At 43.2% G+C, this 14,522-nt stretch overlaps 1 protein-coding gene across 5 annotated transcripts in view; it reads right to left on the bottom strand.

Annotated features, from left to right (window-relative positions):
* Positions 1-14,522, bottom strand: part of CCDC148 (coiled-coil domain containing 148) — a 161,405-nt gene that overhangs the window by 4,112 nt on the left and 142,771 nt on the right. For all 5 annotated transcript variants that reach the window (XM_019480300.2, XM_019480307.2, XM_019480304.2 and 2 more), the window contains 2 exons: positions 3,461-3,578; positions 948-1,088 (listed from right to left, as the gene is read on the bottom strand). In XM_019480300.2, the coding sequence (XP_019335845.1) occupies positions 948-1,088; positions 3,461-3,578 (259 nt within the window). The remainder of the gene's footprint in view (positions 1-947; positions 1,089-3,460; positions 3,579-14,522) is intronic.

Below are 14,522 nucleotides of genomic sequence, written 5' to 3'. Positions count from 1 at the left end.
CACAGGCAGACTTTAGCTGAAAGAGCTCCAGCACACACTCCAAAATAAACACGTGAACCCCAAAATAAACACATGAACCCCAGGCAGACAACATAGAAACGTTTCAGCCTGAATTATTACAGTTTGGCAAAGTTATAAGCAAAAACAGGCCTTTATAATGGAAAGTGCTGGACAACATTAATGACAAGTAGCATCTAACTTCAGGGTAAACCAGAGCAAAATGTGTTCTGTTAAAATAGTGTACCACTGCTTTTAAGTACACTTTCTGCATTTTTATACGAGAACATAAACGGTATTTTTAAACATACGGATATAGCATGTGGGGCAAAAACAATCAATCAATAAACCTGTTGTACCCTTTCTTAATTTCTATTTCCGGAAGAAGTAGGAATGGCCCCCAGCAATCTTATTCTGAGTATAAGAGTATAATTATTCCAATTTGGTGTTTTTCTTTCTGGCTGACCAGGCTCTATACCGCCTCCATCTAACCCATACATATTAAATTCCAACAGGATGCCCATGCTCTAAAGTTAAACATATACTGATTATACTATATACTGTACTAAACTATATACTGTACAGTGTACTATATACTTCGTGTTCTATAGGACTCTGAGACTATGGAATGAGCACTCTTTCATTAAAAGATGTTCGCATTATAGACACTCTCACAACAGTGTCTCTCCCTTCATATGGTGTTTTCAGTCAGGACAAACTTGACTTAAACATCTAGCTTGATGCTAACACAGGAGAAAAATCAGTAGTCTTAGATATAAGCATAATACACATCAAAAGGTTTACTTCATTCATTTTAACAATATTAAGATTTCTCAAACAAACTTCTCAACATTTTTGTATTAATTCATGAAATTTACTTTCCATTATTCATATTTCTATTTTTGATATATTAATTTGCATACTATAAATTACATGATAGAGGCAATTACCTGTTGTTCACTATATGTATGCAACTTAAACAGCGGCCTTTGAAGAATAAATTCTTCTTCAGTTCCAATGCCCATTCTAGCTTTAGATGCCACTGTGTCAGCCATCATTCTAGCTGGATCAAATTCTGCAACAATTGCAACCTAAGCAATATGACATACAAATATTTACTAGACAGACAACTGACACCATCTGACTGGAGTTAAGTTTACGAAAGAGAAATTCCTTACCAGTACCACTTGTCTTTTCACTGTGTTGGTTCTCTGCCTTCACATGGGAAATGAGCAGGACCCTATCTATCAAACTCTGAATCACACAAAAAACAGGCACCCTCCATCTAGATCCAAACAATTGTTTTTGAAGTTATAAGGATGTAGCCACTACTGCCTTCAACTTCCTCTACTGAATTAAAGAGTTACAGCAAAATCCAAAAAATCAGGGAAAGGTGGATGAGGAGATGAGAAATTACCTGCATTTGTGTGTAAATGTGGGGGAAATGTACTTTAAAAAAAAAGAGCTTTTGATATGTCTCGAATGCCTTTGAATATCCCCAGTTAAACAGCTAGTGAATAAATTAAGTATCAATTTTGTATCACAGGCTGAAAAGAGCTAAGTAAATGATGCTTAGACAGCTGATCTCTCATAGCAGGTAGCAGAGTGCAATTGAGGCTAAAACAGGGAAAGACCCTCTTCCTTCAGCATCTAACTGCCACTAGACACTGCTTTTTGTCCAGTTCGTTTGTTCATTGTTTTTTACACAAATTTATGGCATACATGAGTCCATTGGATGTAGTCACATAGATTCCTGTCCAGTGAGTAGCCTACTGCACTTACACTTTTGCATCCATACTGCATAGGTAACACAGGGGAAAATAATTGCAAACTGTGCAGAAGTGCCAAAAAAGGCTATTTACATGGCTGGAAAAACTTCCATTTATGTACACAAAAGGGAACTGAATTCCACCCTAGGTGACTTTGTCCATACAGGTTCCAAAGTATACCAAATGTGAGGGTAAATCAAGCACCCAAGCACTGGGTGCTTAACAGCACTCCTGAGGACATTCAAATCCATAGCTTACTACCTACCTCCAAGAAACTGTCTAACTGACAAGCTAGAGAACAGTACCCTCTGCATCTCTAGTTGAAGCTGGGTCAGTGGGTAGCTAACAATGTGAGAGTCATAAGGCCAGAGAGATAGAAGGAGCAGAAGCTCCCAGGATTATTTCTGTGTTTGATTCATTGACTAACTAATGTAAAATTAATATGCAGCCCTGGGAGCAGGGACCAGAACACACAGGACTTCTTTCCAGGGAAATGCACACATCACTTGGCTCCCTTTTGCTCTCTCTTGCTTTCCTGGCTGCACTGTGGCCCAGCTTCAACACCCCTGGCTCCATTATACTAACTTTAACTGCTCCACATAAAAGCTAAGGTGTGTATTTCACAGAACAAGATTTCAATAATACTAGGTGTAAATGGAGTTAAAAATAGTGGTTAGACGAATAATTTAAGTGGAACTCAGTTATCCCGATAAAAGCAGCTTTGGTGGGTACTTTAATAACCAAGCAAGATCAGTCTCTACAATTTAAGAGTTCACTGACTTTACAACCAAGCTTGCTGCCAGCACGACAAAAATACTTTCTGGTATGAAAACAAAGGCAATGTAGTTCAACTGATTAATAACAAAGATTTTTAAATATTTTTAGAATACACTAATATACCAAAATGATGTGGGTATGAGCACAGAATATTTTAACTGAATTAAGTTCTTAAAAATATTATTACTAACTGACTGGAAGCAGGTTTTTATAAAGATTAAATAGGATTAAATAGCAGCCAAACAAATGTTGAGGTTTGTTTATATTTTCCTATGCCCTTTCCCTTAGAGCCTCACTTCCAGAATAATACAGAATTAGAATGACCACAAAAAAAAATCACCCTTTCCCTGTACCCTAGTAATGAAGTACACAGAATCACAACCATAATTTTTCCTTTATAATCCTTTGAAAAAAAAAATCAAGGAAATTTACTAATAAAAATGCAAATATTCAAAGACAAGCAAGAAAAAAGTTAAAGTAAAAAATCTGAGTCAGCAGGCTTTAACAAATTTTACTTGGAACACAGTTTTTTGTGACCTACACCAGCCTTAGAGAGAGCTAAACTCAGCCTTGTACCGAGAATCTGTGTACTACTCAAGCCCCTTTTCAGGGCTCAGGGTTATTTACAATCCTTGTTTTCACCCTTTGCACAGAGTCAAGAAAAACCAAAAAGAAAAAACAACCACAGAAAAAGAGAAAATGGGTTAAACAGAGAAATTTGTATTTATCTACATTCATTTGTCAATAGCTTCTAACATACAGGATATGTAATGTGCCAGTGTTAATGTTCCTACAAAACCATTAATATTTTTGTTTCCTGATGTTGAGGGACTGTTTTTGTAACTTTCACATAATATTTATGTAAATATTAGTAATTTAAATACATAGGAAATACAAAATGCAGGATATAAAAGCACCTGTTGTCGGAGGGCTTCAAGACGTCTTTGCCTTTCTTCTTCCTCATGTGCTTCTTGGAGGGCCAGTTCCTTTTTCTCCATCCAGCGTTTTTCCAACAGTTCTTGTCTAAACTTTACCCTATACAACAATTATATATATATTATGTTTTAGATATATGTGTGTGTGTGTGTGTGTGTGTGTGTGTGTGTGTGTGTAGAATCATAGAATAGGAGGACTGGAAGGGACCTGTAAGATTATGAAGTCTGGTTCCTGCCATGGGCAGAGGGTAGTTGGGCTCAAATGAGCTCAACGAGGTGCTTGTCCAGCCTGCTCTTGAATACCTCCAGGGATGGTGACTGCACCACCTCTGCTAGGAGTGTGTTCCAGATTCTAGATACCCTTACAGAAAAGAAGTTTTTCCTTATGTCTAGCCTAAATTTTTCCTCAAGTAGCTTATGCCCTTTGGTCCTTGTCCTCCCAAGGGCTGCCTTTCTAACGAGTTGCTCCCCTAGATCTTGGTGTTCACCCCTGACATACTTGTAGGCAGTAGGGCTGTGCAAAGCTTCGGTCCTTGATTCGATTCAGCAGAGATTCGGCCTGATTCAGCAGCCGAATCTCCAAATCACAGAACCCCTTAATCTCTCCAAATCAAATCGGAACCCTCCAAATTGATTCAGAGAGATTTGGAAAGATTCGGAGATTTGGACATAGACACAGCTTTTACATGTTTTTTCTACATACCTCTAGGTAGCAGGCAACTCGTAAGTGCTACAATGCTGGGGCACATGGAGTGTCCCACAGAAGCATAGGGGGCTCCCCAGCATGCTTGGCAACAGACTGGGGAGTGGACCAGTCCACTGGCGAGCATGCAGGGAGACCACCGAGCACATGGAGCACCCCCCCACGTGGGATGCTTCATGCGCCCAGCATCGCAGCAATCACAAGCCACGCCTGCTACCTCAAGGTATGTAGAAAAAACTTTTAAAGCTGTGTCTACGTCCAAATCGCTGATTCTCTGAATCAACATCAAATCTCCAGATTCAGATTCAGCCAAATCATATCAGGGACAGTGATCTGAATCAACTAATCGAATCACTGTCCCTGATTCGGGCAAAATCCAAATCCAAATTGAATAGGGCCCGCTTTGTACACGCCTAGTAGGCAGCTATCAAGTCACCTCAGTTTTCTCTTACTCAGACTGAATAAACCCAGTTCTTGTAGTCTCTCCTCATAGGGTCTAACCACCAAGCCCCTAATCATACAGGTGGTCCTTCTCTGTACCCTTTCAAGCTTATCCACATCCTTCTTGAAGTGTGGTGCCCAGAACTGGACACAATACTCCATCTGTGGCCTCATTAACGCTGAATAAAGGAGGAGGAGGAGGAGGAGCACTTTTCTGGATACCGATACATGCCAGAGTTGTATTTGCCCTGCTGGCAACTTCATCGCACTGTTGGCTTATATTCATCCTCTGGTCAACTGTCAGGTCCCTTTTAGATGCACTGTCAGCCAGCGGACCACCACAGATCATATAGTTATGGTGAAGCTTCTTCCTACCCAGGTGAAGGACCCAGCACTTGTCCCTATTGTACCTCATCTGATTGTGTTTAGCCCACTGTACCAATCTGTTGAGGTCATCCTGGATCCTTACCCTGTCCTCAGATGTGCGCACATTTCCCCACAGCTTGGTGTCAGCCACAAATGTAATCATTGCACTTTCCACTCCCTCATCCAAATCATTGATAAAGATATTAAAGAGTACAGGCCCAAGCACTGATCTCTGGGGGACACCACTCAAGACAGCCCTCCAGGATGAGGCCATCCCATGGATTACAACTCTCTGGGACCAGCCTCTGAGCCAGTTGCCAACCCACCTCACTGTAGACTAGTCTAGGCCAGTACCCTCCAACTGAATTGAGAGAATCTCATGGGAAACAATATCAAAGGCCTTGCTGAAGTCTAGGTAGATGATGTCAGCCTCACGTGTCCAAAGTCCAGCTGGTTAGTTACCTGGTCATAAAAAGACACCAGGTTTGTTAGGCATCACTTCCCCTTAACAAAGTCGTGCTGGCTGCCTCTTAATACCCCACCAGTTATGAGCTTGTAGTTGATGGTCTCCTTGACAATTTTTTCAAAGATTTTTCCCAGGACCAAAGTCAAGACTGACCGGTCTATAGTTTGCAGGGTCGTCCCTCTTCCCTTTCTTAAAGATGGATACCATGGTTAGCCTTCTTCCAGTCATTCAGGACCACTCCTGAGTTTCATGACTCTTTGAATAGCCTTGCCAGAGTCACTGCTATGAATTCAGCCAGTTCTTTGAGGACTCTTGGATGTAGGTCATCTGGCCAGCAGACTTGAAAATGTCCAGATATACTAAGAGTACCCTCACCTGTCCCAGACTGATTTCATGTGGACTGCAGTCTTCCCTCTATTCTCTGGGCCTCTGAGCAGGTGACAAGTTACCATCTGATTTCAAGAATACTGATGTGAAGTGAGTATTTAAGAGCTCTGCCTTTTCACAGGAATCCACTGTGGGCTGCACTCCTCCCCAACAGGTATTCAGTAGGGGGTCCCACAGTGGAGCTTGATTTTTTTCTTGCTCCCTATGTACCTATAGAAGGACTTCTTATTATCTTTTATTTCTGTTGCCAGCTTGATCTCCATGCATGCCTTGGCTTTCCTTGTCTCATATCTGCAGACTCTAGCCATATGAGTGTACTCCTCTCTGGATGCTGAACCATTTTTCCATTGCATGTATGCTTCTTTTTTCTCTTTCAGAAGTTCCCTGTCCCTGTTGAGCCAAGTGGGTCTCTTGGCCCTGTTATCTCTTTGTGACTACATGGGGATGCTCTCTTTTTGAGAAGTAAGAGTTGCCTCCTTAAGGAAGCACCACCATTCCTGAACTCCCAAATCGTCCAATCACTGATTGTGAAGGACCTTACTAACTAGACTCCTGAGTTTACTAAAGTTTGCTCTTCTGAAGTCTAGGACTTCTGTTCTGCTGACAGGATTCCCATTCTTTTGGTGGATGGTGAATCTAATCAGATTATGATCACTGTTGCCGAGAGTCCTCCAATCCTACCGTGTCTTCCCCTTTGGTCAGCACGAAGTCCAGAGTGGCTTTACCTCTAATCAGTCCCTCCACAGCCTGTATCAAGAACATGCTGTCTATAGCTGCCAAGAAGTTGGTTGACCAGCTGGACCTGGCTGAATGGTCTTCCCAACAGATGTCAGGGTAGTTGAAGTCATCCACGACAATCAAATCTTTAGTGCTGGCTGGTTGATAAAGGACCACCAGGTCCTTTATCAACCCAATGATGTCAAATTCCTTGTCTGCCAGAAGCTGGGATTTTGGTTGTAGCTGTGCTTGTCTAAAGACATCGGCAGGCAAGGTTCTTTAAGTAGATGTGATATCTTTTATTAGACCAACTGAGTTGTTGGAAGAAGTTCTTAGCAAGCTTTCAGGTGCAGTCACACTTCTTCAGTCACAGGGAGTACAGAAGAAACTCTCTATGACTGAAGAAGGGTGACTGCACCTGAACGCTTGCTAAGCACTTTTGTCTGCCAGAACGAGTGCTAGTTCATTGTGTTTATTGCCCATGCTTCTGGCATTCCCATAAAGATACCTGAGTTCACCCCTTGTCATCCCAGGTTTTCTGTCACTCTACAAGTGTCTCAGGGCATTAGTACTCATCCAAAAGTCCCCTACATGAATACCCTCCCCTGGGTCATCTTGGCCACAGGATTTAGGTCCAGCAGTGGAATCTACCTTTACTCCCCCGGACATGCTTGTTCAAAGCCCTCCTCAGCAAGGCAGCGATTCTTGTAGAGAAGAGCTTCTTCCCTCTGCCCATGAGGTGGATACCATCTCTTGCATGCAAACCAGTACCACTGAATTGCATACCAAGTTCAAGGAATCCAAAGCCAACACAGTGACACCATCTCCAAAGCCTTCAGTTGACTTCTTCAATGCATTCCTCCCTTTGACAACCACGGCCTCTAACTGGGAGGATTGAGAAGACCACTTGTGCTCCTAGCTCCTTGAGCTTTGCCCCCATGGTCTTGTAGTCACTCATGGTTCTCTTGGGGTTGTTTATCGCCGTGTTGTTGGTACCCATGTGGACAAGGAGCATGGGGTAGTGGTCTGTAGGGTGGACCAGCTTTGGGATCCTCACTATTATATCTTGGATCCTGGCTCCTGGAAGGCAGCAGACCTCTTGAACTAAGGGGTCTGGATGACAGATGGCACCTTCTGTTCCCTGCAGTAAAGAGTCTCCCATAACAATCACCTTTCATTTCTTCTTTGGTGAGGGTGGCTGTTCCTGTCCTGTCCTCGGTGTGGAGGATGTGAATGCCTCATCTGTTGATGTTGTTAGGGATGCGTAGTTGTTGTGCAGCACTATAAGTGAAGCAGCTGACACACATTGTCGCTTTGGGCCTGATGTGACCAATTTCCACTCTCCATCTGTAGGAGCACCTTGCTGAAGCTCACTCTTCTGCCTGGTTTCTGTAGCATCCTTCTCCAGGTACCGAGCCTGGCAGTAAGCACTGATATCCTCCTCATGTTCCCTGATGGTTCACAGTCTGGTCACCTCCTTCTGGAGCTCCCTCACCCAGTCCTTCAGAGTCTCCATCAGTGAGCACATCCCACAAATAGGAGTGCCTGTACCCCAAATCCCAGCCTCCAGCAGACATGCCAGGCAGCCTCCACAGACTGGGGTCAGGGGCTCCATTTGCATGGAGGCCAGGACCATTCATATATACATAAGTGTGTGTGTGTGTGTGTCCCTTTCTGAGAATGACCTGCAACATTTACTGAATTCCTTTGCCCAAGCTCCATTCCTTTTTGGCCTCTGTATTACTGTAAAGAAAAGCAAAGTCCTGTACCGACCACCTCCTGGCAGAAATCCATCACTTCCATCACCACCAGTAATAAAACTGAATGGCAGACAATTAAACAACATCAAGTCATTCTGCTACCTAGGTAGCACAGTTACCAATGACACCAGCATTGACAAAGGACTTTCAGCACACTTAGGCTAGGGACAGACATTACATATAAATTAGTTTAAGTGATCAGAAACTGGTTTAAACTTGTAACAGAACACATGTTCAGTACACATAAACCAGTTTGAAAATGGCTGAAACTGGTTTGAGATAAACCTGGCTGAATTTAGTATCAGACTTAACGGATTTGGGTCAAACTCGTTTATTCAATGTCTGTCCCAGACCCCTTGATGGTTTAAGTTAAATCAGACTCCCTCAACATCCTGGCAGCTCTCTGGGCTCTCTGCTACACAGCAGGGCTGGCCCCTCCTCTCTGCTCCCTGGCTGCCGCTCAGGCAGAGACAGCAGGAGTCTGCCTGGTTTCTGCTCTCCTCCCCCCCACCTCTAAGCAGGAATTCCACTGTCCCCTCTGCCTTACACAGACACACAGCTTTAGCTAGCAGATCACATGCTGACTATGGTCTGTGCTATAGCAGATGGGACAAAGGTCAAATCATCAGGTAGCTGGTAATGTCCCTCTGTTTTCTTAATGGGGAGATAAAAAACTGTTATCAATTCCCCGCTGAGCTGGTCAGAAGTGAGGTGACCCCTCCCTAACCAGAGCATCCTGCCTGGGCCTGGCCACACCCTCCTCAGCTCAGCACTAAGGAAGGGAAGGGAGGGCTGCTCTAACATCCCCTGACTTCTAACATGAACCACTGCAGGCATGTGCCTGCATTTTTTCAGTCCAGAAGGATGTCTGGATGATTACAAACTGGTTTAGTCTAGCCAGGTTAGATTAACCTGCAAAGATTGAATCAATTCAGGCTTAGGCTTTTTGAATGTCTGTCCCTAGCACTACAGCCAGCTCCATCCTCTTTTGGTCACCTACAAAAAAGACTATGGACAAGACAGGGGGTCAAAGTGTCTACAAAATGCCATGCCAAGTTTACAAAACTGATTGCTTATTTGCCTCCTATACTCATTAGACACGTGTCCCCTTTTTCATCGCCATATCAAAAAACTTTACTGCTTGCAACAACGCCACCTACACAGCATAATGGGGATTAAATGGTCTGACAAAATCACCAATGATGAAGTACTATGACTGGCAGCCATGCCAAGTGTAGAAGCCATGTTAGCAAGGAAGCAAATGACCTGGGTTGGCCATATCATACCTATGGACAAAAAATTGATTGCCTAAGAGAGTTCTGTAAAGTGAATTTCAAAAAGTCAGTAAGAAGGTTGGCCATCCCAAATTCCGCTACAAGGATTGCATCAAGCAGCACATACAGTCTACCGGGCTGCATTTAATGACCTGGGAGGATATGGGCCCATGATAGATGAGCTTGGCACTCTGCTATGAAGGAAGAAGAATGAGCAACAGAACATCATTGTGCCACTTCAACCAACAGTAGGAGGGAACGTAAACCAACTGGCATGTTTCTTGAACCTTACATGTGGAAACTGATTTCCAGTATCAGTAGTAGTCATACTAGAATATGAGTGACAGTCATCATATATGTCTATGTATATAAAGCATTTATATTTTAAATTGATATAATACTGCAGTTTGAAAACAAGGAATAATTTATGTTTGACCATCGTATGTTTCCTCAAAACACCTGAAAGAAACAGACAAAGGTAATAATGATTTATTTCAAACTGCTATACTAACTTATTTACTTATTAGTCCAAGAGTTTAAAGAACAGATAATTTGGAATTAATATTTTTACAAGTTACCTAATTATTATACTGCATTTCAGAAACCAAACCTTTTTCATTATCCTTTATCACCTTCAAACCACTTTTTTCATTTTATTTGCTAATAAGAAAGGTGTTCTCATATCTGTGACTGGCAGCAAAACATGACCCTCCTCACTTTACCCCTTCCATTAAAGAAATGGATAATCTCTCATAATGTTGCTGCTTTTAAAGTAAGAAAAATTACAGAACTGTATTATTTTTAAATTATAAAATAGAAAGAGGGGGTAATTTTGTACAAAATCTCCTAAAACTGCTTCTAACAGATTCTTTTTACTGGTGAACTTTTGATAATGCAATCAGTTCTTGTATCTATTATTGGACCAACTCCATAATTGGGAGAGACCTTAGACAAGCTTTTGGGAACAAGGTACCCCTCTATCTCAACTATACAGCTGGTCAGTCCTAAAAGCTGTAGGCTGTCTATCTGTCCATAACACTTTATTTGCACTCTTATTGGCTGATGGAAACAACCAATCAGAGTGCAAATACAGTGTCTGGACAGGAGGTGGCAGTGCAGCAGAATGCTGCCATGATGGTGGGGACACAGGGGATGGAGTGGGGCCTGCCCTGCTCCCTGGAGGTGGAGGAAATGGAGCGGATGGCACCCCCCCCCTTTGCTCATTGGAGGTGGCAGCAGTCGCGCAGGGGGGAGCAGGAACAGGACGCTTCTTGGGGAGGTGAGGCCAGCAGCACTGGACTCACCCCCCTCTCTGCTCCCAGCAGGCAGAGAATACGGAAGGGGGGGAGCCTGAGGCCAGTGCTGCTGGCCTCGCCCCCTCTCTCTATCACATGCTGAGACCGGGGCGGGGGGAGCAGCAGAGCTGAGCTGATGCAGCAGCAGTGGGGGAGGCCTGAAGGGGGGGAAAAGGCAGCTTGTTGCAGGGTGGGGGTGGAGAGCAGAAGACCCAGGCTGATATGGTAGGGGTGGGTGGATGGAAGGAGTGGGCCCAGCCCCAAAACAGTGGCAGAGAGGGTGGGGGTTGTGCCAGGCCCAACCCGGTCCCAAAATAGAGGGTGGGGGACAGCAGCCCAGCCCGGCCCAGCCCAGCCCTGAAAAGCTGGCAGGGAGGGTGGGGGCATGCCAGGCCCAGCCTGGCCCCAAAATGGAGGGTATGGAGGGCGGTGCGCTGGGCCCAGCCCAGCCTGGAAATAGCAGTGGGGAGGTTGCGGGGGGCAAGCCCAGTCCTGAAATGGTGGCAGGAAGATGGGGGGAGGGCCCAGTCCAGCCCCACAATGGCAGTGAGGAGGGGGGGGCAGGCCCAGTGCCAGCCCCACAACGTTAACAGGGAGGGTGGGAGGCACAGTGGGTTCAGCCCGCCCCAGAAACAGTAGTGGGGACACTGGGGGGGTGGGCTCAGCCCCGAAACAGTGGCAGGAAGGTGGGGTGGGAGTTGGCAGGTCTGGCCCTGATATGGTGGTGGGGAGGTGGGTCTGGCCCCGCTTTGGCAGCAGGAAGGGTGGGGGGCCAGGCCCAGCCCCACGGCAAAGTGGGGAAAATGAGGAGCAGGCCCGGCTCCAAAGGTGGGGGGGAGCTGGACACAGGCCTCTGTTCCCACCCATCATTCTTGACGGGCAATTGGCTAGTAAAAGATATTGGCCAAAAAGTCTTTGCCTCACACATTAAATTTGGGATTTTTACACTATTACTGCTAAAAAATAAAAAAAAATTATAAAGCACAGAAGTGTGTATATCTTGTGGTATGCAAGAATTGAGAATAATTCACTTCTTTTGTAGCAAGTGAAATTTCATGAAAACCTCTTAATGAAAAACAAGAAGCATCTTTTTTCCTAAAACCCCCCCCAAATAATAACATTTACATTATTTAGAATACCTTCTATAGGGAGCACTACTGCCTACACTACTATGTCATGTCTAAACTAATCTAATAGTATCAAATATGATGCTCAATGATCTGGAAGTTGTGCTCACCTACCAAAGATGAAAAACTAAAGTTATGCATTCTGTATGCATCCAAGTCTTACTCCTATTTCAGTCATTTATACAGGTACAAAAAGAATGGAAACACTATCAAAACAGAATGGAAACATTCAACACAATTTGGCCCTTGCTTTGCACAACTGGATCAAGCAAGGCTGCAGGGAATCAGCCTCAAAGTTTCCGTCTCTTCTTTCCTGAAGAAGCAAGGACTGACAGTACTGATCATATTTTCATTAATATATTATCCTGAAAAGACCATCATATTATTTGTGTTGTAGAGTCAAGGAAAAATATTAACAAAAATCTTCAGTTTCCTTGTCAGAGTCAACCAAAAGGATATAAAATCTACACATAAGAAAGGTAGGGGGGGGAGGTTTATAATTTTTAAATAGATTAACAACTGATGGTTTATATAGATGCAGTATCCATAGTAAATAGATTATCAACTGGTAGCTATTACTTATAGCTATTTTCAAGTGTTTCTTCTCGCTTTAATGCCAAACTGTCCACATAGAAATAATTTTGTTACATTTCTTTTTATTATATTGTAGTTAATAAGCATCTAGCTACTATTGTTTCAAAGTAAATTTTAATTTTACAGAAAAACATGAAAATTAAAATGTTTTTAATACTCAATTTTTACTTTAAGTACCACAGTAAGTAACAATTTTAATAAATAACAGCTGAAAAATGAGCTCAGCTGATTAGTTTCAGCACAGTTACCTTTTGAAGTATTGTGGGTACACACTTATGTAATTTCTGATAAGCATAATTTCATTAAAACTCTGCTTTCAGAGACTGCCTCATAAATATTCAAGAGTAAGAAACTAACTAGCATGTTTATTATAAAAGTTTTAGGAGAACTTTAAAAAATATGTTTATCATATATACTAAAGGGTTTTTTTCCAGCCCATTATCAGTTACCCTCTTTTTGCTGTGACTTGAATAAATGAGCTATATGGAGCATTATCTAGTGGTTCTGGTCACTATGGTGGATCTAGGGGTTCAGTGACAGGATCAAGGGTCAGAAGACCTAGGTTCTATTTCCATTTCTGAAACACTGTCTTGTTGTGCAAGCTTGCCAAATCTTGGGATACATGATATTTAAAATCTAATATAACATTCAGAAATATCACCTGACTCCCCTGCACAAAACCCCAGGGGTTAGATCTTCAATTTGTATAACCTGCATAGCTCATTTAGAATAAATGAAACTAGGACAATATACATCCACTGAGGATCTGACCCTCTGTGAATACAATGAAACAGATACTGGTGCTTTTAATGTTGGATATGTGTTGGAATACTGAATACCAAATGGATGAATGCCTCTGTAATCTGGGTCATTTTTGCTCAAAAACCAAAGTACTCAAAACAACCATCTTTGATCTTCAATATACCAATGACTGTGCTATCCTCACACACACACTGAGGAAAACCTCCAGACCGTGCTGGATCTTTATGGAGAAGCCTACCTAGTGTTGGGCCTCTATTTGAACATCAAGAAAACTAAAGTACTCTATCTACCCACTCCAGGTCATGAGCGTTATCCACCACACCCTCCCAAATTACCATGGAGGAAAAGACGCTGGAGGGAGTTGAGCACTTTGCCTACCTTAGTAGCCACCTCTCTCAGAAAGTGAACATCGATTAAGAGATCCAGCATAGGATCGGGATCGCCAATGCCTCCTTTGGGAAATTACTTCAGCGTGTCTTTATTCATCACAATCTCCAGAGGGACACCAAGATCCAGGTCTACAAAGTAGCCATCATTCCCAGTCACCACTACAGATATGAAATGTGGGTGACCTATCACCATCATCTCAAGAGCCTAAAGTGGTATCACCAACAGTGCCTCCAGAAAATTCTCTGCATTAAATGAGAAGATCTCTGTACAAACAGCAGCCTTCCTCCTAAAGCCAGTGTTACCAGAATTGAGTTGGTGATCCTCAGGCACCAATTTTGCTGGACCAGCCATTGTGTGCAGATGTTTGTTTCTTGACTCCCAAAGAAAGTGCTCTACTCCCAGCTTAATAATGACCTGAGATCTTGTGGTGGCCAGAGGAAATGCTACAAGGACACATTGAAGGCATACCTCAAGAAAACAGCTGCCAACATCAAGAGTTGGGAGGAGTTGGCTGCCAACTAACTAACAGCGTTGCAACCTCAACCAAGTGACAGACCTTTTGGAAGGGAAGTGTCTTGCCCTCAAAGCCGAGAAGAGAGAGTGAAGGAAGGAAAAGGAAAGGAATCCCAGCCTGTAGCCTACTTTCCCCTGTGGAAAAACATGCAACTTAAGCAGACAGGTCTGTGGCTCAAGGGTTGGACACTAAAGTCAACTCAAGACTCAATGAGCCATAGCAGAGATCATCCTCAAATCAAAGGATTG

The sequence above is a fragment of the Alligator mississippiensis genome, chromosome 4 (genome assembly GCF_030867095.1).
Source record: "Alligator mississippiensis isolate rAllMis1 chromosome 4, rAllMis1, whole genome shotgun sequence".
In the NCBI taxonomy this organism is placed as follows: domain Eukaryota; kingdom Metazoa; phylum Chordata; order Crocodylia; family Alligatoridae; genus Alligator; species Alligator mississippiensis.
The sequence above is the reverse complement of the archived record's forward strand: the minus strand, read 5'-3'. Positions and strand labels throughout refer to the sequence as shown.